We start from the raw sequence: 27,766 nt of genomic DNA on the forward strand, positions 1-27,766 counted from the left end.
TTTATGTTTAAAATATAATGTTAATTTATTATTTCCAAGTAAAAAGAGGAATAGCCATTTTATTAGATTCACTTATTTTAAGCTTATATTCATTTCATATTCACATAAAATTCATTACTTGTAAGTGTATCAATGAAGCTGTATTTTGATGCTAAGTGTTGGAAACAACTTGTTGTTGATATTGCAGTCCAGCTACAAGCTTGCTGATTTGAATATGGGTGGGCAAAAGAAGCATTTAAATTACTCAATAAATATGTTACAATCATATCAAAAGTATGAAAATAAAATATATGTTTTCTTCTAATGTTTTATCCACAGATATTGCCTTCCAAGGTTAATATAGCCATTGTCTAAATGTTTTGTTTATTTTATTTTCATTTGAGAGCAGATTTTGAAAATCAGGTCTACTGATTGAAGCTAGAAGGACACGTAAATGTCTGCGTTACTCATTATGTCAAAACAGAGCACATGATGGGTACAAAGTATACTCTTGCACATTTCACAGCTTTGTGATACAACTGTCTTGGAAATTGGGTGGAAATTCATGCATAAATGTGCATAAGTAAAGACCTTGTGACCACTGTTTCCTTCCTTGCAATCTTAAACTTTTTTGTACTTAAAAATCATGTTGCTAACATTTAGCACATTTGTGGATTAATAACAAACTAGTCTTTTATATACTTACTTTGAGGGTAGGTGAGGAATAAGGGGTTAAATACAATATAATATCATTTATTGGCTTAAATTATTTAAATTATCTAGTTTTAGTATTTTGAACAGGGCAAACATTTTCCCCGTTTCTGTCTATTGTGAGAAATTGAATTACATGGAAGAAATTTTTACTGTTAACCCTTTTTCCCCCACTGGATTTAAGTGCGGTTGTTGGGACAATTGTTGCCCAACAGAATGGTACAATGTAAAGAGACCTGTAGAGAGACTATGCCTCCCTGTTGCATTATATGACAGTATGAGTGAGGTGTTTCCTGATGCACATGGTGGAAGTCTATGCCTCAGCAGGTTGAGACAGATGATCAGGGTGACAGGATGGATAAAATCCACCATTCAGGTAGCATGCTGGGGAGCATGGTGCATCTGGAATAATGGTGTTTGCCAGGAATTGTAGTCTCCAGCAATTAATTACTTTTATGTGTCAAATATTTTAGTATCTGCGGTTTTTCTTTAATGAATTTCTTGCCCCTTTCTCTTTTTTCAATCAATACCTGAGAATCGTGGACTCCCATACTTATTGGTTCCAAATATATACTCCTTCCATGTACTCCATAGGGTACTGAATAGATTCTGAGAAAATAGATGAATAAAAGTAATTCTCTTTTCATTTAGATATATATGATAGTCAGTGAAGATTTTGAATGCAATGTAATATTCACCATCAAATTTTGATAAAGCACTGAAAATATGAGACATGTAAAATTATTTAATTTCCTCTTTTAAAAATTATCCTAGACATTAAATTCATGTTTAATGATAAAGATGTATTATTTGATGCTTTGAGACAATTACAATTAAATCTTATAAAAGGAATTCTAGGGTCAAGATACAACTTTTATTCTTAATGCTAAACACTAAGTTAACTTCCTTTTGTTCATGAGTTGCAAAAAAGAAGTATTTTTGAAAAAGAAGTGCTTTAGTTTCAACAATTCAGACTGACTTTCTTTATGGGATCAGATTCCCTGATCTCTTTTCAGCTCATCACTTCACTTTGCTTTTGTAGACATGGCTCCAGTTATTTCTATAATGTGTGACTGGTGTGAAAACACTTGAAATGGACACAAATCAATACACACACACACACACGTGTATGAGTGTGTATGTGTAACAGCAGAAAAGGAGCAAAATAGTATTTAATGACCAATCTCATGAATGTTAGCTAGACATCAAACGTTAAAATCGATGGCTTCTTCACTTTAGGACTGATTTTATTTTCTGCTTTCTTCTACATTTTAAAATTCACTATGTACTTTTTGTAGTAGTTATTTGTCTAGTCTCTAAGACTGGCTTATGTGAAAAAGTGCCAAAGAGTAGATCCTGTAACACTAAATCTTTCCTATTAATGAATATCTAAAAATTAGTAGAGTTTGTTTTTTCTCATTTTACTACTATCAGGAGGTGTTGTGGGGGCTTCCCATAATAAGTATGCAATGAAATATATGTAATTTTAGCAGTGTGCCTCTCATTAACCATAATAGATGCTGTGTAGCTACTTCTCCTTACATAAGGCCCAATTTCACTTCTAATATTAACTTATGTATTAATTTAGATATTACTTATTTTATCATGGGGCAAAACTTTATATACTTGAGATAAAGATAAAAATGTACTGTTCTTCCCATTACTTTCTGTTTAATGAACTTATTGCTTTAAGGTTGCTTAATAATCCTTCAGGTACTCTTGTTTATGCATATAGTAGCTATGGAAACATACAAATTAGCCCAGTGCTCTTCTACAAAGATAGATTCTGTTTTCCTATAATCTTGCACATAAATAAATGCCAATACATAATTTTTTGTGTGTCTTCTTTGCCAGTGCTCAGAATATTACATGCCATTAATAGAAGAATAACAAATTGCATATTCAGCAAATGTTATAGCTCAGAACATGAAAGAAGGGGTTAATCATCACACTAAGAAAAATTAGCTGGTTAATTCATTGCACCATTCAAGGGAGTTACTGAAGTTATTCTCATAGCTTCAGTGCCATAATGAAACTAGACTCATCAGTGCATTAGCAAACAAAGTTTGTATCAAAACTATCCAATTTCCTTTTTCTTAGGCTTTTTCACATCTACTTCCTTTTATCATAACAAATATAAAAACTCTATTTGGCCCTTTGTTCTCTAAGTGGAACTTTACTTATTTTTTATACCTAGCAAAACTATCTAGCATCAAAATCAATACTACTATGGATGAGAAACAAAGTTGTTGCTTTCATAGGTGCTTCCTTCTAGCTTGGCTTGTATTTGTGCAATTGCACTTTTATATGAATTTTTACCCTCCTGAACATTGTTTATATTTTTAATATATTTTTGTATGCTGCATACCATCTCTCCAGAACTACCCTATTATAGTGTTCTGTTTGCGAAAGCAGTATTTTATTTAGATGAGGTCACTGTAAATTATCTTCAGTCCCAGACCCTTCTGGACTGGAATCAACATCAAGGAAGGCCTCTTTATTGGTGAAAGTTGAGCTGAGGGTCATGCTCTGTCGCGGCTTCACAAGTGCAAGTTCATCTAATTTAATATTTTCATTTTTGACAAGAATTGTCTTATCCATGTTTTCTTCACTGTGTCTTGCAACAACAGCATCAAATACATCTAATTTAGGTGGCAAGGTTCCACTTTCAAACAGATATTTGGCTAGATAGGAGATGCAAATGTTGGTTAAGAATGAAGTAACCATGGCAAGTGTTTTAAATGGGAATTTCTGATTATATATACCATTATCATCAGGGTAATAGCCAGGGTAGAAGATCAAGGGCTGAAGATACAGATATGGCTCCCCTCCAGTTATTCTCAGGAAGAGGCCAGAAACATAACCTGCCACAGCCCCATAGGTGTTGGTTCCCTTAACAAAGAGTACACAAAGCAGCTGGGGGAAGATAACGATGTAAACAAGGTCAGAACTGAGGTACCAGAGCCCATACACAGTCTTTGTCAGCAAGGCCATGGCTGTTGCAGATGCTCCAAACACAAACACTGTGATTCGCATGACCCAAACGATTTCTTTGTCCGAAGCCTGTAAGAAATTGCCACAGTGTCAGCTTTTTGCACAGTGTCTTGGCTCATTTAGGCAAAGGATGAGACATATTTTTTGCTTCAAAACTGGTCCAAAGAATTCCCCTGGTTCAAATGGCTCAATCGATGGGAAAACCCAACTACAGCTACAGCACCCAAAGCAAACAATCAAGGTGACTTCCTGGGTGGACCTTTGGGAGGGGCTTCTGTGTACCAGATGCATGACACACAGGCCACCTGAGCCTTTTCCTGAATGCATAGGGGGAAAGGCAGGATGAGCTAACATGGTGTCAGAGAGGTATAATAAAGCAAGGGAGGATTTCCTCACTTTACATATTAGGGAAGAGTTCTTATGTGGTTTATCTCTTTGTGGAAGTGCTACCATCCTTAAAGCTAACCACCTTCTGGTGCTCTTGAAAAGACACATGCACATATATGTTTATTGCAGCACTATTTACAATAGCAAAGTCATGGAACCAACCCAAATGCCCATCAGTGATAGACTGGATAAAGAAAATGTGGCACAGGTACACCATGGAATACTATGTGGCCATAAAAATAAATAAGATCATTCCTTTGCAGAGACATGGATGAAGGTGGAAGCCATCATCCTCAGCAAACTAGCACAGGAACAGAAAACCAAACACTGCATGTTCTCACTCATAAGTGGGAGTTGAACAATGAGAACACATGGACACAGGGAGGGAGCAACACACACTGGGGCCTGTTGGGGGGTGGGGTGGGTGGTGCAAGGAAGGAACTTAGAGGACGGTCAATAGGTGCAGCAAACCACCATGGCACACATATACTTATGTAACAAACCTGCACGTTCTGCACAAGTATCCCAGAACTTAAAGTAAAATCAAAAACAAAAAGGAAAATGCCTTGTCCAAGGAGTTCCTTTGGTTAATTAAAAAAATCAAATCAAATCAAAACAAAACAAAGCAAATGCAAAAACACTGGGATTGTTTTGTTAAATAAAACCTAGAGCGAGGCAAAGCTTTAATCAAAGAAGAAGCATGCTGTTTTGCAGCCACTTTGATTCAATAAAGAAAATCAAATTGAGAGGATATCTTCCTGCAAAGGTGGACTTGGGGGTGCAAGTATAAAACAGTTCAGAAGTTACAAAAATATGTGTCGAACAACTTACCATGCCCTGCTTCCACCAAGATTCTCCAGTGTCACAGAGAATTTAATTATACTAAAAGTTTTGCTGGATAGTTTAGGTTTCATTACTCTTTCAGCAGAAAGACAAGAAGGTTAAACGATAGCCGTGTGACTGTACCTCTTGGGAAATAATTATATTGATTTGTTCCCTTTAGTATTGACATGAATAAGAACATGTATTGATAGCATCCATTCAGCATAGGTATAATTTGTTATTTAATCTCATATGCTTAAAGTACAGTCAGATTTAACGTAGAATATTAATAAATATATAATACTGTATATACAACAAATACAACATCAGCAGCAGCAAGAGCAATGCTAGTAAATGACAGATTGAAAGAAACTGTTCTTACATTTTGTCTGAAGGAAAGCTGGTAGATGTTCCGTGCAAACATGGAACTTGCTGACAAGATGGAAGAATCTGCTGATGACATAACAGCAGCAGAAACTGCACCAAGACCAAAGAAAGAAATATACACAGGGCAGAGATACTGCAGAACAATTGGTAAAATCATGTCTGCCTCTTCTGTAGTCTTGGGATCTGGAAGCCCATATGCAGTCTGGTTCCAGTCTGTTGAACAGAATCAACAACCATTACAACCACCAAAGAACCAAATGTTCTTTATCCATCTGGGGTCATCCTATTTACTAGGTGGTTTTGAAATAAACTCAGAATCATGTACATCAGTCTGATGTGAAGTCCATGTGCTGGTCAAGTGGAAATGTCTTATATCTCCTGGCTTCTAAAGGGTATTGGTTATAATCAGTGTCATTCACAATGCCTGCACAGACACTGGTGGTAAGATATATATTTCCTTTCTGCAATGATGGTGTTACATTGCCTAGAATCATAGAAAACAAACTCTCATAAACGGAATTCTAGAGTATTCTTTCAACCACTTGGAAATGTAGTAGGACACTCACCGTTTCTTCTTTAAGGCTCAGTTATTCATGTGTAAATGAAGAAAGACAATAGTAGGGCTATTCTCAGCCATCATCTCTCTCTGTATATAAACTTGGTTTCGAAGCTGCCTCAGCATTACTTTTCTCCTATTTCCACATTGCACAGAATTTCACTAGATTAAGAACAGTCCCTTTTTATTGAATAAAAAGTACAGTCATGTGGCTGAAATTTTCAGGAAGTTTTGGTTGTGGGTAGGGTAAGAAGACTGGAAACACAGATTTATCTTTGAATACATAGCTTCTTTACTGGTTAGTTGTAGCATGTGTTGAAGAACTATGGAGTCCTTAAATGTTCATTAGCATAGTCGGCTTTTTATTTGCTGAACTTTTTTAATATCACTATCATTGGACCAAACAGGAATTGTTCTCTTTGGATCCTACCATTTTTTCTTCCCTCATTTTCTATTACAATTGTCACCAAAGTCTGCTTACATGCAGCCATCTTTGTGGCCTTAACTGAGATGTTATGATTAACAGAAATAACAAACAAGAATGTGTATCTAATCCAAGAAAAAATAGACTTAATGCTGTTTCTGTTAGCCTGTGTTCTTACAATAAACACACACACACACACACAGAGACACACACACACACAGACACACACATGTCCATATGTTTTCTGCTTGTGAGAGAAATACTGTCTTTTTTTTTCAAAGACAAACACTACATACCACCTTTGTCAGTCATCTTTACATCTTTTGAAGTGTTTGTCTCCTGGAAGAGCAACTGGAATGGAGAGTGTACACTATGAACCAGGACTGCTCTCCTAAAAGTTAAACAATCCAATAAAAGACTCTACTAATTGAAAGTCAAAGTTGCTGTAGGAACATCACCCTGGATCACCTTACAAAATACAACAGGGCAAAAGGTGAACTTTAATCATTTTATTACCTCTACCTAGAAGATGCTTTCGAATTTAGATTAACATGATGTATTTTCATTGAGTGCTCCTAAAAGTTACAGCGCAGGAACACAATGGTCAGCAGTAATTAATACATTTAATTAAATTAAAGGTGAGATTTTGAACATGTTCTACATAGAGGCTAACAGGGAGATAAACATTTCATAATGCTCTTTTTTCAAAACCATTTTTTAGTAAGTTATTCTCTAAGTGACTTTGTTTCTTAGTTTGTCTTGACCCAAACACTTATTCATCACTTTCTTCAAGAAAGAAAACTCCTAATTAAAAACTACGAAAGATGTAGAGCAGAAAGCTCAAGTTCAAAGTGATCTTTAGGGAGGTCATGAGGATGACAGGTAAAGTTCTCTGACTGTGACTCTCAACTCTGACTCTCAACTCACCTAGGGGTTTTAAAAGAACACTAGTGCCCATCTTTGTCTTCAGTTATTAAAATAAAATTCCTATGAAGTAGGCCAGATATCTGTATTTTTAAAAGATCCCCCCACCATTCCCCAGCTGATGTCAGCATGCACCTTGGTTGAGATCCACTGCTGACAGGAGTGCATATAAACAATGGATAAATACACCAAAACTGGGAGGAGGGTGTGCTCACCAGTGTTTCATAGTGTAGTGAGCAATCAAAAAAATTGGAGGCTGGGCACAGTAGCTCACACCTATAATCCCAGCACTTTGGGAGACTGAGGCAGGTGGATCACCTGAGGTCAGGAGTTTGAGACCAGCCTGACCAACATGGTGAAACCCTGTCTCTACTAAAAAAAAAAAAAAAAAAAAAAAATTGGAGGCCGCTGAACTATAATACAATTTACTGAATGCTATAACAAATATATAGATATGAATGTGATGAGAAAGAATTCACTATGTGGAGGTAAGAGGGAAGTGGTACAGAAGGGTGTCTGGGTGGGGACTGGTAAACTAACTGGCACATATGGTGAAGCTGCAAGAGATTTACCTGTTGATGCTCCAATGGCCCCAATGAGTATGGCTGGGACAGCCATCACCAGGCACCCAAAAGCTGCCAGGAAGGACAGCACTTGAGCATAGGTGGCTGAGGATGAAGAGAGAACCCTCTGGAAGTACGCTTGCCATGGGATTCCACCCAGCATCTATGTGGGAAACACAAGGATGGAGAGTGAATCAGAGGCAAACATCTATTCTATTTTTTTAAAGAGTTTTATTGCAATCATATTTAGAATAGGCATAAGTACAACTTAGAAGTATTTAAAAAAGTGGCATATAGCCACAAATTTCAATTAGTATCATTATGTTTGCTATGATCTGATGTTTATTTTCCCCCTAAATTCATACATTGAAATTTTGATCCCCAAGGTGATGGTATTAGGTATCAAGTTGGCAACTTTGGGAGATGATTAGCCCATGAGGGTGGATTCCTTATAAAAGAGAGTCAAAGGAGTTTTTTTCCTTCCACCATGTGAGGAGGCAGCAAGAAGGTGCCTTCTATGAGGATGTGAATCCTCACCAGGCAGTGAATCTGCCGGCACCTTGATCTTGAGCTTCCCAGCCATGTGAAAAACTGTGAAAAATAAATCTGTGTTATGTATAAGCCACTCCGTTTATGATGCTTTGTTACTCAACTGAACTAAGACAATGTATCATCAACTTTCAATTATACAGAATTTCCTCAAGTTCTTTTTCTCTATAATTACATAGAACAATTATTTCTTTTCATTAATTTACCTATTTTGAACTGCATTTAAACTACCCTAGAGGCCTTCAATTTGTTATCATCTGGTGGTTCTAACCATCATAAAATATTCTCAAAAGATAATTAAGATTTTGAAAGTATGACACTTAACCTGAATCAATGCAACCCAAAAATATTTATACACTCCAATCACGTGCCAGGCAATGTAATGGCTGTAAGAGCACAAACATGAATAAGGCATGGAACTTACTTTCTAGTATGAGAGTCAATGTATGTGGTGTTTTCCACAGTGAGCATTGCAGAGTGCTCAAGGCAATACAGCCGGCATCAAATAAAATACTAGAACTTCTATGTATATTCATTTTACTTTGTACCTAAATATTGTATGGTTGCTTTTATTAAATGATTTACATCATACATTAGTACACAATATATAAGCAACTGATAGATATACATACCTATATTGGAATGTGCTTAAATTTCTTATTAAGCATATACAATAAAAAATGTTTAAACTATAATGCAATTTGTTGCACGATATAAAGAGGTCTGTATGGGAATTAAAATGATAAACCATTAATTATTTGCGATGAGAAAGAGGTGGTAAGAAGAGACAAAGGGTAGCTGCGTGTTAACAGGAAAACTTGCAGAAATGAAGTGCAGATTGTCCATAGGCTTTGAGAGCATTTCCACAGGTGGAGATGGAGGGAAAAGAGAGTACCTGAGAGAGAAACTAATAGGAAAAAAGAAAATAATGACACGACCAGGCAGCTGAGACCACTGGGTATTTGGTATGATGAGAGGTCAGTGAGTGAGGGAGTGGTTGGAGGAGAAGCTAGAAACATACTTTTGGCTAGATTACTGCTACTTCTCTTTCTGGCATAAAGTCAATATTCAATAAATATTGGTCACATGAACGAATGAATGAATTGATAAATGAGCTTGCCATAGCACAATGCATTGAAGTTTAATTAACTGCCTGTCTCTCTCATTGGGCTCTGGGTTCTGGGGATGTCTGTCTTATCATGGTCTCACCTGGGCTAAGCAGAGTGTCTGTTACATAGATACAATAACAATCTCCTTCTTATAAAAGCCATATATGTTCAAAAGTAATTAAAGGAAAAAATTCTAAAATTCATAACCCCATTCCTCAAGTCTATATTCTTCCAAAACTTTTTCCTTTCATTTTGTGACCTGTTTTATCAATATATCATTAACATCTTGCATGTCAATGACTTGAATGGATTGATACATCATAAATTACATATTCATCACCCTGGACATTTAGGTCATCAGAAGTTTTTAAGTAGGGTAAAGTCTGACTTCTTCTAGAAACAGAAGCTCTCATGATACAATGGACTGAATATTTGTCCTCCTAAAATTCATATGTTGAAACTCTAATCCCAACATGATAATATTGAGAGGTGGGGCCTTTGGGAAATAATCAGGTCATGAGGGTGGAGCCCTCATTATGGGATTAGGGCCCTTTTAAGAAGAGGTCAGAGAGCTCTCTCACCCTCTTTCCACCATGTGAGGGCACAACGAGAAGTGTACAGTCTGCAACCTGGAATACTGCCGTCTTTAGAACCTAATCATGCTGGTACCCTGGTCTCAGATTTCCAGCCTCCAGAATTATAAAAATTATATTCTGCTGTTTATACATCACTCAGTCTATGGCAAATTGTAACAACAGCCCAAACTGACTAAAGTAGGTAGTAATATGGAAAGTGGGCATGGGGGAGTAAGAGGTAGGCAGGCTGCCATCAGGGAGACGAGTGGGGGTTATCATAGTAGACCAGGTAAGGAATGCAGTCTACCTAATAGAGAGCAAACATGGGGACAGTGTGTCTCCAAGTGTGACCAGGAGATACACTGACAGGATCATTAGCAGGACTTGACAAGTCATCTTCATGTAGGGGATGTAGGAGAGACAACTGGAAGATCAAGACCATTGATGCAACATTTCAAGGCTGATTTCTATAGCTCATTCATTTATTCAACATGCACTATTTCATTTTAACTTGTCTTATAATTTGAATCATGAATATGACTAAGTCATATAATTTTTTAGAGCTGGAAGAAATTTAGCCATCACTTTATATAATGTCTTAAAGATGAATAGTCTGAAGACTAAAGTGTGGTGTAGGGGAAAGGATTTTGAGGACTTAATATTCTATATCAATCTCTAACTCAGACAATGATGTGATTATTGACAAAGTGCTTAATTGTTCTAAGTCTCATCCTCTCTATGATGTAACCATAAGCACATCTACCATGTAGGTGTAGTTACATATACGTATTTACTCTTACTCCTTCAGTTCATGATTTTAAGCCATTCCAGAAAAAAGAGAGCCAACAGATTTCTCAACAATCCTTAGGCAAAGAAGCCCTCCAGTCCACTACTGGAAACATATTTTTGCCATATTTTCCTGCCCTTTACTAGAAAATTTTTTACTGGAAAAGACACAGTCACTTTGAGTGTTGAGGTAATGCTAAAATTCAGCCATGTGCCATAATCACAAAGTCATACAATATTGCCAACCTTCTACAGAGAAAACAAAAATAACCAATTTCCCTTTAAGCTTAATAGAAAAAGTAATTATTTCTTTTTTTAAGAAGATTTTTTTTTTGTAGAGATGGGGTCCTGCTATGTTGTCCAGGCTGTTCTCAAACCCCTGGCCTCAAAGTGAGGCTTCCACCTCAGACTCCCAAAGGGCTGAGATTAGCGGGGTGAGCCACCACACTCTGCCATAATCGATTTCTTACGTTGAAATCAAATACAGTGTGTTATTTTCAGGCCTAACTCCTCTAATTAGCACAGTTGTAAAATCTGGTCAGTTCTTCTGGTTGTTCCCTCTTGCCTCAATGGGATCAGCCATTATCTCTTCCGTGTCCTCCTCAAAGTGCCTGCAGCTTTGCCCCAAAGTTCTGCCCGTTTTCAAGCTTCCTCTGGCTCCTGAGGGCTTCTCTCTTGGCACCTTCCTGGAGTGACACGTCCCTTTCCAACCCGCCTCACTTAGGGCCTCTAGCACTACTAATTCACTTACTCTGTAATTCAAGAGTGAATGAGAGACTTATTTCATAAGTTAGTTTTCATGCCCTAATTCAAAACACAAAATAAAGCTTTTACGAAGTTTTGCCTTCAGGTTGGGGAAAGTCCTGGGGGTAGGGCATGTTATTCCTTGACTTACATCACAACGGAAATGAGGACACACCACCCAGAACACCTCATGCTGTCCCCTTAGGGCCTCATTTGTCCTTCACCCTGACACTGCCAGCCATGATAGTCTGGCCCTGGCTCCACCCTCCCAATAGAGAGTCCTCAATTCAGAAATGGCCATGAGCCCACAAGCACATTTTTTACTATGAATATGAAAATCGTGAAAATAAATTTGATTTTAGGAACAATTAGATCACATTCCTCAGGTAAGAGCATTACTTACCAACAACAGAAAACTATCAAGCCAAGAGTAGACTTCAGATGAGTCAACAGTTCCCAGCCACGGCTTTTGGTATTTGGCATGCACAGCAGTGAACCCGATGTCGGCGACTGCAGGATGTGACAATGCAAAGGGGACGCTGATCCACTGCAACAGAAAGTGACACTGGAGCCCTAGGCGATGGTTTTCAACTGTCTGATATATGCAAGATTTATACACCTCACACACTGCACAGCTCAGTAATTCCTCTAGTTCAGACAGAGAAGGACCGGCAATCATGTTCTCTGTTTTTTGTTGGGCACCATAAAATACTGATTTAGATAAATTAAAATAACACATTGACTATTTCTATGCTTGATTATATGATGTCATACAAACTATAGCAGCAGCAACATAAAATCTCTAGGAAGAAAATATTATATTTGAAATATCTGTCAATCTATCTATCTATGTATCCATCTGCCTACCTATCTGTCATCTATCTATCTATACATACACACACACACACACACACACACGTAAATAGGTAGCTATTGAGATATATCCCCTTGTGTGTGGGTGGGGGGAGGAGGGGAGGGTTGTGGATTATTTTTGTTTTCCTCTTCTGTTAAATGTTAGATAATACAAACTTGAGTTCTAATAAAGAATTGTATTTCTCAGCTGCTTGGGAGGCTGAGGCAGGAGAATTTCTTGAACCTTGGAGGCAGAGGTTGCAGTGAGCCGAGATTGGACATTGCACGCCAGCCTGGGCAACAGAGCAAGACTCCATCTCAAAAAAAAAAAAAAAGAATTGTATTTAAAAAAAAAAAAAAAAGGTGCCGAGCACTGTGGCTCAGGCCTGTAATCCCAGCACTTTGGGAGGCCTAACTGGGTGGATTGCTTGAGCTCAGGAGTTCTAGACCAGACTGGGCAACTTGGTGAAACCCCATCTCTACAAAAAATACAAAAATCAGCAGGATGTGGTGGTGTACACTTGTAGTCCCAGCTACTCAGGAGGCTGAGGTGGGAGGATTGCTTGAACCTGAGAGACAGAGGCTGCAGTAAGCGGTAATTGAGCCACTGCACCCCAGCCTGGGTGACAGAGCCAGATCCTGTATCAAAAAAAAAAAAAAATGGCCAGGCACAGTGGCTCATGCCTATAATCCTAGCACTTTGTGTAGCCAATGTTAGAGGATTGCTTGAGTCCAGGAGTTCAAGACCAGCCTGGGAAATACAGTGAGACCTGGTCTCTACAAATGATAATAATAAACAAAATAAAATAAAATTTTAAAAAAAATTGTATTTGAAACATACATCCATATAAAAGTGTGTGTAGACACACACACACTTCCATGTTTTCTGTGAATTAGGGAAAGATATCCCTTAATTCAATTAGGGATATTCAATAATATCCCTAATTTAATTAGGGAAAGATATTCCTTAAGGGAAAGATATCCATTCATTAAAGTAATAAGAAAATATGTGATTGAGAAATATATGGGTGACATATAACCCTTCAAAGATGGGCCCAATACTAACAGGTAGAAGAATAAAGAATTGAAGGAAGAGATGTTTGGACGGAGCAAGTCAAAGAGTAGAAGAATATATGGGGTGTGTGTGTGTGTATGTGTGTACACTCACACCCACGTCTGTTGGTGACAGGCTTTGCTGGCAAGGGAGTAGCTTGGGGAAATTGGAGAGATAAAGATGGATGTGTGGAGAAAACTCAAATTGCAAGCTAAACAATTTGTATTTTGTTTTTGCAGGCAACTGGAAGCTAGAAAAAATTCTTTTAAGTCTTAAAAAGTTTTCAGTGGAATGTATTCTGAAATTTAATAACGTAGACATTAACAGTGAGTTTAGCAAAAAGGAAGAGTCAGGGACAGTGCTAGGTGATTTCAATTCCACCTAGATGAAGGCCAGAAGTAAAGCAGTGACATTGGGAATGAAAAAATATAGGTACTAAAAAGGATTATGAAGAGCGAGTCAGCAACCCTTACAAGAAGGAGAGAAAGGTCAGAAAGAGGGAAAATGGAAAGAAAAACCTCAAGTTTACAGTTTTGGAGCTCCAGGGGTGATGATAAAATCAATAACAGAGAATTTGAAAAAAGAAGATGGTCTAAGGGGTAAGTTGATTAATTATGTATGCTCATACAGCAATTAAAGTTTGGAAAACAACATTATTTAGTCTTTTATTCAGCCAATTCAGTAGGGCCTTATCTAGTGACCAACAGAACTTCTTTCCTTATCAATTTGGCTACATTTTGTGGCAGAAAAAATATTCTAACATATTTGCACTGTCATGTTTACACTTGTATACTTGATTTATGCACCCGTGGGTTTTAAGTTCTAGTCTCATACAAAGCAATGAGAAATCACATATATCATCAATAATAGGTTCATTCCCTGGGGTTGTGTTTCTTGGAATACCTAGTGCATCAGTTATGAGAGCTGTCATTGCCAAACCAACCTGGCTCCTGACATTCTGAAGAGGGATTTATTTCTACGTTCCCTGTTTTATTTCTGGAAGTTTATATTGATGCTAAGGAAAAATCAGAATTTCAGCACGGTCCACTTAATTTTGGTAATTTAAATACAAAATAGTAGGAGTCCTTGAGCAAATTAGATATTCTCATATTCAGTTACAATATGAATGGATGAAATTCCACGAAATGCAAATAAAATGTCTAAGGAGAAAAAGAGAAAATACTAAAATCTTCGCTAGCATATGTAAATTTATAGTTAAACTGCACATCTAATTGTAGTCTGTTTTTTAAAATTTTTCCTCTAGGATATTATTAGAGATGCTGGAAAATTTATAAAAAGGAGAGAAGGGCATGAGATTACTTCTTCATTTTTAATTTCTAAGTGTCTAGTGTCAAAAGTAAAATATAATGAAATGCTTTACATTGTAAGATAAATAAATAAAGATGAGGAGAATCAAGAGTACTTAACCATCCTTGGGAAAATGAATCATGATCTCTAGTGTTAGCTTGCTCTGTCTGTGGCCTTTGCAGGAGGGCACTGCCCCTACAGAATCTACAACTGGGATAATATATGTGTATGATGAGATAATGTACGTGAACCTGTGATAATCCTAGCCCAGCATGGACACACCAGTTTTTATACTTCTTTTGATACATCTTAGGTATTGAATATTATATGCATAACTGTACTCTTCACATTTCTTCAACATTGACTAAAATATGTTCAGACACACAAAAGTGCTTTTAATATAGTGCTAATAATACTAATAATACTCATGTCTCATAATTATAATAAAAACAATAGATAATAAATCTTTCTGGTGCCTTATACAATTGAGAATTTTCTTTGTTTTTAGACCACAAATAGTGATGATTAATATTTGAAATCTACAGTTTTCCAATGGGATCATTTCTATGTCTTATAAGCATTCTTAGGATTCACCAACTAACATAAAGGGAGACTTGTACAGGTTGCCACTAAGGTTTGAATTTTGTTATCTCTGCCGAGGAAAATGGATTGCCTTAAACACTAAAAGGAGATCATGCATAAGTTTCCATCAAATCTAGGCATTAAGGAAAGAAAGACCTAGGCCTTTCTAACAATCCAATGGAGAACACACTTTTCTGTCAAATTTTATCAAAATGACGAGTTTTTCATCTAATTAATTTATGGAGAAATTTGAAATTTCATATATGTGACTTAGTATGTATTACTTATGAGGGAAAATAACATTTCTACTCATTTTTAATGTTATTATAAAATACATTACCTTTTACAGAAAAAAAGGAGGAGAATCTTGGGTGCTCCCACTTACCAGCCCTACAAAAATGCAAAAGAGCTGAACGACATCAGTGTAGGCCACAGAATAGAGCCCTCCCACCAGCGTGTACAGAGTGGCAATGAGAGCAGAGATGATGACAGAAATGTGCACATCCACATCGATGATTACGCTGATGGTGGCTCCTGAAACAAACAAGAGAGTGCTGTGGTCAAGGTGCCCAGACAGATTCTGCTCTTTGTATAAGGACATAGTGAAAGTTCAGTGATAAACAACATTTTTCTCTCTGTCATATGAAATGCAGTGGATGATAACACCTAAAGTTAATTTTTATATTGAAATTTGTATATCTTAATAAATTCAGTGAGATACATACTTTTGCTTTCTGAAATTACTGGTTTGCTAACTTATTTATTTGGAGGACACACAGATCCATGGTATGGTTATGGAAGACCCTGAATTACTGAGAAATTTAATTACATTACAAGAACTCAAAATAATTTCACTATCTGGAACTCTGACTCAATCAAATACAGCCATGTGTTGCTTAACAATAGGGATGTGCTCTGAGAAATGTGTTGTTAGGTGATTTTACTGTTGTGCAACTTCACAGTATGTACTCACTCACAAATCTTGATGGTATAACCTACTACACACCTAGGCTACATGGTATGGCCTATTGCTCCTGGGCTACAAACTCGTACAGATTGTTACTGTACTGAACACTGTAGGCAAGTGTAACATGATGGTAACTATTTTAATATCTAAACATCATATCTAAACATAGAGAAAGTAACAGTAAAAATATGCTATTATAATCTTATGGGACCACTGTCATATACGCAGTCCATCATTGACCAAAACGTCATTACATGGCACATAACTGTATATGAAATACGTTAGTCACATCTATGAAAAACACAAGGCTTTCTGAGAAACACGATCACCCATTTCCACATTTTACAATTAACATTCATTTGCCATTTTGCATTTACTCTGCCCCCTGCTAGCCTTTGATAGCTAACAAATGGTTAAGGCAGCAAAGAATTGAGAAACATTTGTAGGAACAAATTATCAAATTGGTAAATGTTATTAATCAATCTCTCCCTCTTTAATTTGCGACAGATCACTCTTCTTTTATTTAATTGGTAGAACATACCAGTCCTTCTCCTAGAATACCAATATACTGAAGAGCCTAAGATTTGAATATCATATTTTTAAGTAATTTTCATCATCAAAATTTTAAACTTCTCTTAGAAATCAAATTTATGCTTCTCTTTATAACATTGTCTGTTGTGTTTGTTGGTCCCTGTAGTTCCACTGAACATATTGAGGTATGACCAGTTTGGGCCGCTGTGGTTCTTGGACTGACAGTTCATAATTCACTTGTTGCTTTACTAGCCCTTTCCCTATTGTTCTCAAAACTATACAGTTTACATGTCACATTATTAAATGCATACATGTAATGGATCTATGATTTTGTGTATCATCAGTTGCAGCCAGCTGAGTTGTCTTACAAGCTACCCCCATTCCTCAATCGGCACGCTAGTAGTATATGCAACCCACTGGAGATGAAACTACATTATCTCAATATAAGATGTGTTGATCCAAAATATCAGTAAGAAATATTTTTCAGTGCTTTTGCTATGGTGATAAAATAAAATTATTTTCCGGAGTAAAGATCCATTAAAAAGAAAAATCTAGTAAGAAGTTGGAGTATGAAGACAAGGAAAAGAGATCAATTATAGATGAGTGACTTTAGATAGTTGACTGAGTTATTGTTTAATAGATATTTGAAAAGTTGTTTTTTTCCTGAGATCATTTACTTCGAATCAAAACTTTACTTGCAACTCTTTGTCGTTCTTTTTTTGAGTGTGTAGTTCTCCATTTTAATAACACTTCTAAGCTATATACCATGAATTATGAAAAGTTCAATTACAAAATAAAGACTACCTGACTAAAATCTCAAAGATTTGGGGTCCTAGTAGATGCTGTCATTTAACTGTAACTCAGAGATATTAGAGACGTCAATTGCCTCTCCATTATCACTATTAAAATTGAGATAAAATTTTCTCTAAAATATTTTCTGAATAATTAAATCAATTGTAGTAAGTAAAACAAAGTGATACTTTGAGGTATGCTAGGAAATATTAGTCTACTCATGAAGCTATAAAATAAGTATACTGCAAAGTTATGAAAATCCACTGAACTTGAGCTGTTAGAAGTATAAATACACATTTCTTCAAAAAGTTGTAAGATGTCAATTTCTACCAAGAAGACAGTTTAAGATTCTCCTATGTTTCAATGGTGAACTATACACATACACAGTAACGTGGTAATAGATCTTATATATTCTTGAATATACCAAATTATTTGTAATAAACACTAAATTTTAATTAAGTCCAACTATTACTTTTTATTTCTGCAAATTTAAAGATTACAGGTGCAACAATGATGTTACCTGGGTATACTGCATAGTGGTGAAGTTTAGACTTTCAGTGCTTTCATTACCCAAATAATGTACATAGTACCCAGTAAGTAACTTCACACACACACACACACACACTCTCTCTCTCTCTCTCTCTCCCAAAGAGTTCAAGCAATAGCAGCAATATTTTTATATATGTTGTTTGATACATGTGAGTGTTTAGAAAGATACATACAATAACATATTTTACATATGTAGTCATGCATTACGTAATAATGTTACCATCAATGATGAACCACAAATACATAAATTCTCATAAAATCATAATGAAGCTGAAAAAGTCCTACTGCTTAGTGACATTATAGCTATTGTATTACAATTGCCTATAGTATTCAGTGCAGTAACATGTTGCACTAAGAGCAATAGACTATACTATATAGCCTGTGTGTGTAGTAGGCGCTACCAACTCGGTTTGTGTAAAGACATCCTATGTTAGCACAACATCAAAATTGCCTGCTGATGCATCTCTCAGAATGCATCTACAACCTTAAGCTGACTGTATATTGTAATACAGGCACAAACATAGACACACATATATACAAAACTAATTATAACAAAGTTCGCAGTTTCGTTACTATATTTTATATTTCCAAAATACTTTAGAAGCGTTTGCTTACTAATTCTATTATTTCTTCGGAGCTGTGTTATATAAGTTGATCTTTATTCAATGAGTGAACGCTTTGTATTTTGTTATATAGTCAGCCCACTCCTTTTTTGGTACCTCAGCAGGTAATTTATTCTTAAAATTAACATTTTTTGGTGTTGAAAACAATGGCAAACAAGCCCCCATTGCAACTCAGCTAATGAGAGTCAGGTGGAAAGGGAGGTGTAGTTTTACACGTAATATCACTAGAACACAAGGGCAGCAGTGGGTGTGGAGTATTATTATCCAGCACCAGAGAAGTGCAGCATTTTCCACCTAGTTGTTTCTTTTTTTTTTTTTTTTTGAGACAGAGTCTCGCTCTGTCGCCCAGGCTGGAGTGCAGTGGCACGATCTCAGCTCACTGCAAGCTCCGCCTCCCGGGTTCACGCCATTCTCCTGCCTCAGCTTCCTAAGTAGCTGGGACTACAGGCGCACACCACCACGCCTGGCTAATTTTTTGTATTTTTAGTAGAGACGGGGTTTCACTATGATGGCCAGGATGGTCTCGATCTCCTGACCTCGTGATCCGCCCGCCTCGGCCTCCCAAAGTGCTGGGATTACAGGCATGAGCCACCGCGCCCGGCCCCCACCTAGTTCTTACTGTATTTTACAACGATCAAATACTCTTGTTTCTGCAACAGTCACTCTGTTTTATAGTTGGGAATCAAAACAATCCTGACTAACCTGCGGGATGAAGTTGGATGTGCTGAAGGCGGGGCAGTGCACACCTTTATGGGGAGCTTCCATCTCCCAGCTGCCTCAACAGCCTCCGTCAGGTCCCACATTCTCAACTGGCGCCATGTAGTACACATCTAAGCCTGTGTCTCTAAGGGTAGATCGGAGCTGAGGAGACGCTAAGGCGTGGGCAAGTTTTCTCATGTAAGTTATTGAGAAGACATTTAAACTGAAGGGGAAATTCTTGTTGCATTCTATCATACTTAATTTTTCCACTACTAAACCATAGCATTGAGCTTTATAATATCGATTTATTGAAATATTTCAAGTTTGTAGTTTTGCTGTGTGACTTACATTATTTACCTATTCTGTCAGCAGAGGGTTGGTGATATCTCACTTCTCTAGGAATGTTATTGACTGCCGGAACTGACTCTGTTTTATGTATGTTTGTAATTAGACATTTTATTTAAAAAGTCAACATCTCTAAAAATATTAGTGCTTTTAAAATAACATGCAAAACTGTTGTCTCAGGAGTTTAGATAGTTTTATATTTGTGTTTATGCCCATTAACATGGCAGTTATTAGAGGAAATCAATGGGAGGTAAAAAGTTCTCAGTTTGCAGAAAGATCACTTATTGGAAGAAATTAATATATAAATCATTTATTTAAATTTATTCAGCACCAAAAATATATATTAGTATTCTCACTAACCCCTGGTTCATGAATCCTTGTTTTAAAGATTTATTTTAAGTAAGCTGCACTTTTTAGCTATGCTTAATTCATTATTCTTTGTTCAAACTCATATATGATTCATAAAAGCAAATTGATCATTATAATTCATGGTTATTGGTCTAATGAGGCAATTCAAGTATAGAAAGTGTAGTTGAGGTTTTATTTAACCTCTGCCACCATATTGCAAGTAAACATAGAATTTCCATTAAGCTTTTATGCATATAAATACGGTTCGGTATATGGTTTTAATAAAAATGTCCTCAGAAGCCAAGGCTGAAGAAAGTAAGGTTGTGTATCTGATGTTTAGTTCACTACAGAGATGCAGCTAGAACAATGCAGCTGGTCCTTACCCAAAGCAGAGAAAATTGCTGCAGCCCAGAACATTTCTCCCATTAGTGCAGGAATAAACAGGAGTCCGCCCATGCGTTTTCCATAGATTTGCTGAAACGGGTCTAACATGGTCACATACCCCTTTGAACGCATAGGTTTTGCAAAGAACAGGCCACCTAAAAATTAAGCAACTGTTTAGGAGAAAATAAAAAAATGTAATATAATAGTCTTTTACTATGCCGCCATTTCTCAAGGGAAATGCATTTTTCGGAACACCTGTATGGATTGAGGAACAAGCCTGCAAACAGTACCAACCTGCCATAAATATGAGGTTTAGCAATCTAATATAATTTATTTAGTACACTTACCATTGTATGTGTCCAAAGGGCAAGTGGATCCTATTGAGGTATGTGAATTGAAAAACATGAACCAGCACATTGCTCACTTAAATGCCTCAATGCATTTCTATCACTCAACATAGCATTTAGAGGTTTTGAATAAGCACAGATTCAATAAAAGCCTTTTGAGTGCCCAAAAAATGAGGTACCTTCTGTTATATAATACCTTTGACCTCTTATTCATTTGACTTGCTAAAAGAAATACAGGTACATTTCAAGTTGATTCATTTTTAATGATATATCCATACTTGTTTTGAAAGAAATAAAACATGATTATGGTAAGAAATTCACTGTACTGATAGCCACAGGATCAAAGGATTTTTAAAATATATTCCATAACCAAGAGATCAAATAATCTAAGCATTAGTGTTCTGCTACTTACCAATTTCTAGTAATGGCTCCTTAAAGATCTCTGGGGACATTTTTTTTTTTTTACAATGGTTATTCAGAGTGTTTGACTTGTTATTCCACTTGTTATTTATACTCTTGTTCTGTATACTTTACTGAGTGAGTCACTGAGATTTGCACTTTCACTTACCTAAAATCAGACTAAGAGAATATCCGATTGGTGCCTGAGCCCAAGCTAGGCCATAACCTGGTACATAAACTGCTTCAGCTGTGCCATTGATATACCCTCCTCCGACCCAGGTAGCTGAAACAGAATGAAAAGTGAGGGAGTGATACTGTCTCACCTGTTATACCTACATCTGCCTGCCAAACCAGTGGCTACGAGAAGTTACTGAGCACCTGAAATGTGACTAGCCTAGATTGAGTTGTTTTAGGAATATAAAATAAACACCAGATTTCAAATGTTTTTTCTTTCATTAATCATATGTTGAAATGAAAACATGTTGAATGAATTGCATTACATAAGTTATATTATTAACATTAATTTACCTATTTCTTTTTGTTTTTAGAGGTTTGTAGAAAATTTAACATTATGTTTGTGGCCCATATTATATTTCTATTGGATAGTGCTGCCCTAGATGTTTTCTAAATGCATTGAGTCAGCAACATTTTCATGGTATTATATATAATATAGTCTGAGGTCATGGGGCAAAATTTCTTTATTTCAAGGCCTTTCCATTTTAATTGTATTGATTTTTTTATACTGTCCCCATGGAGTAGTGTGTGTGTGTACATACATGTGTGTACACATGCATGTATGCAGGTGAGTGTATGTATGTGGAAATGTGCTTTTCACTAATAGAGTCTTTTCTTGAACACTCTGGGGATATCAGAGCTTGTAAATCTTATCTCCATCACCACTAAGTTGTACTTACTACCTTAAATTATTAGGAGTGAAGAGAGGATCGAGATGACACTTCTACTACAAGGTGTCCAAAGTGAATTTAAATGTTACCTTAAGGCCTAGATTACCTAGCACTCAGAAGAAGGTAAAATGTGAATTGTATACATACTTGCAATTCTATATTTTAATATGGCTCTTTTAGTAAGATATTTACTATTTGACAAGAAGTAATGAAAAATGTCTTATTCAGATAAATAAAATTTCTGTAGCACAATAGCTGAGGGAAGGAAGTCAAAGAACCAAAGAAAATAAATTTTGACTTAACAGGTTTGAGCCAAGAATGATCTACAGATTAATACTTTTCTCTGAATAGGCAATGTAATACTAGCACCATTTTCTCTGAGGAAACAGTATAATATTGAATCCTTGCTGAAAAACTAATGTTGAAGAGAACACTAAATCTTTGCAGTTTACACCTTTTTGAGGTTACAGTACAGTCAAAATATTCTAAACCATCCTTATACAGAATTTGTGTAAAGTTATGATGGTCACAGGTCGGTAATAAAAATTTATCAGATATGAGGCTGAATTCTAGATTGCATCATCCCATTAGGAATAAAATTTAACTCTGATGAATTTTCCAAAGTCTCAGTTAGAATGTAAATAAATGAAATAATATCTATACAAAACTACCTGGGATGTGTTTCTATTGTGTTTATGCCAAAATTTATCTGGCTTTTAATCTAATACAAAGCAAAGAAGAGGATGTCTTAGGATTGACATAAAAAGATTTTCCTACATAGGAATTTTAAGTACATTTAAATGAAAAGTTTATATACAAAATCCTGGGGACAAATACATACTTAGCAATCACTCCCACCTTTGCAGTAGCTTTTACACTCAGTGTTAACAAATAACAAAAATAACAAATGGCATTATTTGTTTTCTTATTCTAAGCCCTGCTGAAGTTTTAAAAATGGCTTTTTTTTTTCCACTATGTGTGTAACCATGACATGAAGAAATGAATTCTTACAGGCAGAAAACTTGAGACTTTATCTTTCCACTAGGCAACTGGAATTGCTAACACGTCAATGTTTTACTGCATAAAGTAAATGGTCTGATGGTCTTACAAGCACAAAGCTCATTAGTGATCATTTGTCATTGTGTAAGTCTACTGTCCCTTGTCCAAAAAGAAAATTGGTGCCTGAATCATTGCAACTACTGTGATATAGAAGTGAGGGCTTGGCTACTTACTAAGATTTAAAAGTCCCCTTTATAAATGAATTTAGTCTCTTCTATAACAGTATTTGCTCTCCTTGTTTGTATATTTTGTGTCAGATCCATGAGTGAGAACATAAACTCTTAAACTATATTCATTTTTAAAAGAATCAACATTTTTTATCTCTATTCTTTATAAAATATATCCAAGTCAATCAATCTGACAAGGTTAGGTAGTATGGTTCAGATTTTAAATGAATTATGATATTGACTAAGCTTATTTTGAGTTCTGAGAAAGAAAAAATACATTTTACAAACTGAGGAAGATCAAAGCCCTTTATAAAAAATAGCATCATTCAAATATTTTCCGTACCTTTTAATAGCTTATTAGGTTGAAAAAAAACTTTCTAAATGGTAAAAACAAAATATAAAATATTATTTTTATGATGATATTAAACAGAATATTAAATGATAATAATAGAGGGCTATAATTATTTTCAATAAACAAACATATTTTGATATAAAGCAGCTTTCTTATTCTTTCTACAGTGTTTACAAACTGTGCACTTTTTGAAAGAAATAAAGTGAAACTAGTTACAGGGCTGCATGTGGCACAGCATGGGGTGGTCACCAGCATGGCCACCGGAGATCTGTGTTTGGTTCTGGCTCCAGCCCTGGACCTTGTTAACCTTGTAACCTGGGATCTCCACTTAACCCCAGATGCTCATCATAATGCTGTTATAAAGACCAAATGAATCCATGTACAGTGAGCGAAGAGTTAAACAAAGATAAAATGTCAGTGTCTGAAAGATAAAAGTGATGGCTCACAATGAACACTCTAAGTTTCAGATTGCCAAAGTCAAGGGGTTCAGAACATGAATGGCCTCTCCCTAGACTGGTTTGGTAAACTATCTGATATACGTGGTGAATCATTTTAAATCGCACTTCGGGACTGAAATTGGGCATCACTTGATATAATTTCCCATGGGATATTTTTCCAATGAACACTCAGAGTTCTTGCTTTGTTGCAAATGTTTAAAAACTCTAAGACTCTATAATGAAATATGTGTTGTTAGTGCAACTGTATTAAATATTAAACATATAATTTGAAGTTGATGTTTTTCAGAATTATTTTCAATGACCAAGAATAATACAGAAAGGAAACAAATCACCCTTTAAACAGAACCACCTTAGTGCAAAGTGTTAGCAGCTCCTGCTAACATAAAGAAGGTTTGAATGAGAGATGACTACAGATGGTGGCCTGGGGATTCCTACGAGGACACGCCCTAGCTTTTCCCTTTTATAACAAGGTTCATGAAATCTCTTTATTAGTGCTGTGGAGTCATAACATGTGATTGTCTTCCTGTGCGGAATTAGTTATTAAATGAAAGAATTAGGTTTCAAAACAGGGAATCACTCAATTGGGAATATTATCACCCCCAAATTTATTTATGCAGATTAAAAACCATCACTAGTTGGTATTCATTGACACTTATTTAAATCTCAAAGTCACAACTTTATACATGTATTACTGGACACATTGAGATGCTGCCTATCACATTAATTAGCAGATACATAGCTTGTAATACTAGGACAGCTTCCCATTCCCCGACCTCTTTGTTTTTACTCTGTTTCCACCCGCTCAACTGCCCAGAGAGCCAAGATTTGTTTCATGGCTATTCAGTCCAGTGATTTATTATAAAATCATTTTTGTTCAAGTACTACTGAGTTGAAACCAATTTATTTTTAGGTTTTAAATGAATAGAAAATAATTTTAAAATATATATAACTAGTGAACATAAAGAATCCCCAAAGGACAAAGAGCAACATTTGCTTTGTCACTCTGAAGCCACACGTTGCACACTCACAGATGCCAAGGAAGGGAGGACTGCATGGAGCTGGCGGCGTCTGAACGTACCTGTCATGGTAAATCCACCAACCAATAAACCAATATCTCGGCCACCAACTATGATGGCTTCGCTGCGCTCTTCTGCACTGCCACTGTTTTTGGTTCTCCAGGCAGCCCATATTCCAACCAGCAAAATTAGAAGGTAGAACACGATGATAGCTATCAGTCCTTCCACATGGAAAGCCATTTTTATCTAATGATCCAGATTCTTCTGCAGCTGGCTACTTCATTAAGACTTCTGAAGAAAGTACAGGGATGCATTATAAATCAGTTAAGCACTATGCACATGTAGGCAGCCAGGAATAAACCAGCTGGCTCATGTGAGATCCTGTGCCACTCACAGAAAGAGTACAACCCTGAAACCACGCGTGAAACGGGCAGGTACCAATAAGTGTCCACTACATTATCCTACTTCTATTTAACAATTTAACATTATTTTGAGTTTGCAAGAAACAGAAAAAAAATGGAAATGTAGTTTAACAAATGGAATCATAATCCTTGTGTGTTTCATACATGCTTTAAATTTAAAATTAACCTTGTCGTGTATATCTTAACTCAGTAACTGTCAAATCATTTACAAAGAGTAGGGCTGTATTTGCGTTTTGGAACTAAGTTACTCGTCTAGAATTATTTATTCACGTTAAGTGTTTCATAAATGACTATTCTGAAAATTTTAAAATACCCATTAATTTATTCATTCTTTTGCCTGTCCTTTCAAACAACTTCAGAGAATGGGTTCAGTAGTAATCTGATATAAAAATATCTGAAAAAAGTCTTTAGAAAAATCCATTTCAAAAACACATCAAACTCCACATTTTCAACAAGTTTCTGTAGTTCAAGTTACTATAGCAACTAAGTATGTTTTTTGTTGTTTAAAGGGTCCATTCTCTTGATCTTCTTCGCCCAATATCCTTCATTCAATTCATCACCCCCCATTAATGGTACATACAGTAAAAGGTTTTGTTGTTGTTGTTGCTGTTGTTTTAAACACAATTGCCTAAAAGCACAACAGAAGCGTCAAAGATATTAAAATCAAGTCTCTTAGAAGACAGATGTCAAGTTCGAAAGCATTCACCTTCTGAAATTCTTGTTCTCTTTTATTTTTATTTTTATTTTTTTTACCTTTGTGACCACGGCTGTTCCATGAACCCAAACTCTCAAACATGTTTATGGGGGAAACTCTGGTATTTGAGCATGCAGGTGGGTGAAGAGACTTTGGCGGAAAGAATCAGCCTCTCTGGAATTTAAAGGAGGCAAAAGAAGCGCCCGCGGGCTGGGTCTTCTCTCCCTTTGTGAGCAACCAAGCAGGCAAGTTCCTCTCCGCAGCAGCCCAATGCTCTCCCGGCCCCCTGCGGCCCTTCCTCGGCCCCCTCTACCCATCTCCTGCGCCCAGACTTTGTAGCCTCTTGCACCCTGACAGCAACGGTGCCAGACAGCAAACCCGCCCTTGCATCCCACCAAGAGGGAAAAACGCCGCGTCCCTCCCCTCTAAAACCGCCCGGGCTCGGTGCCCAAGGCGTTTCCGAGGGTGCGGGCCCCTAGGCGCAGGAATGCCCGCTCCGCTCCTACCTGGAGTGGTGGCTGCACGCGAAAGCGCTCCGCCCGGGGCCGCCGCCCCCTGGAACCGCGAGGGGTGTGGGTGCGAGGATGCAGAAAGGGAGGGTGCGGGGTGGGTCAGGGGTGCAGTGCGGAGGGGGGCAGGTCGGTCAGGGCGGCTCCTCACTCGGCGTCTCCAAGAACCTGGGAGCGCGCAGAGTTGACAGGTGTTGGCGCCGGCGGAGGGCGCGCGGCGCAGGGCGAGGTGGCAATCGATCGAGTATTGGGAAAAGTCTCCTTTATAAGGGCGGCCAGCGGGGGCGATCGTCAGAGCTCGGGAGGCGGACGTCAGAGGGGAGCGGTGCTGGGGCGTGTGCTGGGGACGCTGCCCTCGCGAGGAGGGTGGATGTGCGGGATGCGAAGGAAACGGGGCCCAAGGAGCTGGAGGGCAGGCTGGGCTCTGGTCCGCTCTGCCAGCCATGGTATCCCCATCCCGAGGCAAGTACCTGCCACTCCCATCTCCTCCTCCAGAAAACTGGGCAGAGATCCCTTAGGGTCATTCCCATTCCAACTTCTCATCCCTCTGGTTGGAAGCTGGGAATGGGGAGGGTCTCAGAGGATTGTATTTTCAGACGCAGCAGCTGGAAGCCTAGTGGAGAGAAGTGTCCTGTTCTTTTCTTCCCAGGTCAGAGTCTGGAATTGTTTCCTGAGGAGTCTCTCTGAGAGGGAAGGGGTCCTCTCCCGCGGCCTCTCCTGGGCCCTGTTGGAAGCTGTTCCTGGCGTCCCTGGTGATGGGCTCCCTGAAGGAGACATTTCAGGAAGGTTTAGAAAGTCCTTTTTACATTCATACCCCAGCCACTTAAAAGCAGGGCTACCATGAAGGACACTAGGCGTGGTCCAGATTAACAATGAGGTTATCACAGAAGCCAG

The 27,766-nt window shown here is 37.3% G+C and overlaps 1 protein-coding gene across 4 annotated transcripts; it reads right to left on the reverse strand.

The window, feature by feature from the left end:
- Positions 1-27,111, reverse strand: SLC5A7 (solute carrier family 5 member 7). Of its 4 annotated transcripts, none has more exons than XM_012512462.2 (9): positions 26,870-27,111; positions 25,310-25,535; positions 21,460-21,573; positions 20,544-20,699; positions 15,692-15,840; positions 11,914-12,057; positions 7,757-7,910; positions 5,276-5,493; positions 1-3,753 (listed from the first exon to the last, which is right to left on the reverse strand). In XM_012512462.2, exons 2-9 carry the CDS (start codon positions 25,485-25,487, stop codon positions 3,124-3,126), a joined length of 1,743 nt encoding a protein of 580 aa, XP_012367916.2. In that variant the 5' UTR covers positions 25,488-25,535; positions 26,870-27,111; the 3' UTR covers positions 1-3,123. The 4 variants fall into 4 exon arrangements, with proteins under 4 accessions (XP_012367916.2, XP_012367917.2, XP_003277489.2 ...); XM_012512463.2 differs by having other exon boundaries at positions 11,914-12,020; positions 25,310-25,538; positions 26,870-27,110; XM_003277440.3 differs by having other exon boundaries at positions 12-3,753; positions 25,310-25,538; positions 26,870-27,110.
- Between the last annotated feature and the right edge of the window lie 655 nt (positions 27,112-27,766).

Source organism: Nomascus leucogenys, chromosome 14, assembly GCF_006542625.1.
Source record: "Nomascus leucogenys isolate Asia chromosome 14, Asia_NLE_v1, whole genome shotgun sequence".
Taxonomy (NCBI): domain Eukaryota; kingdom Metazoa; phylum Chordata; class Mammalia; order Primates; family Hylobatidae; genus Nomascus; species Nomascus leucogenys.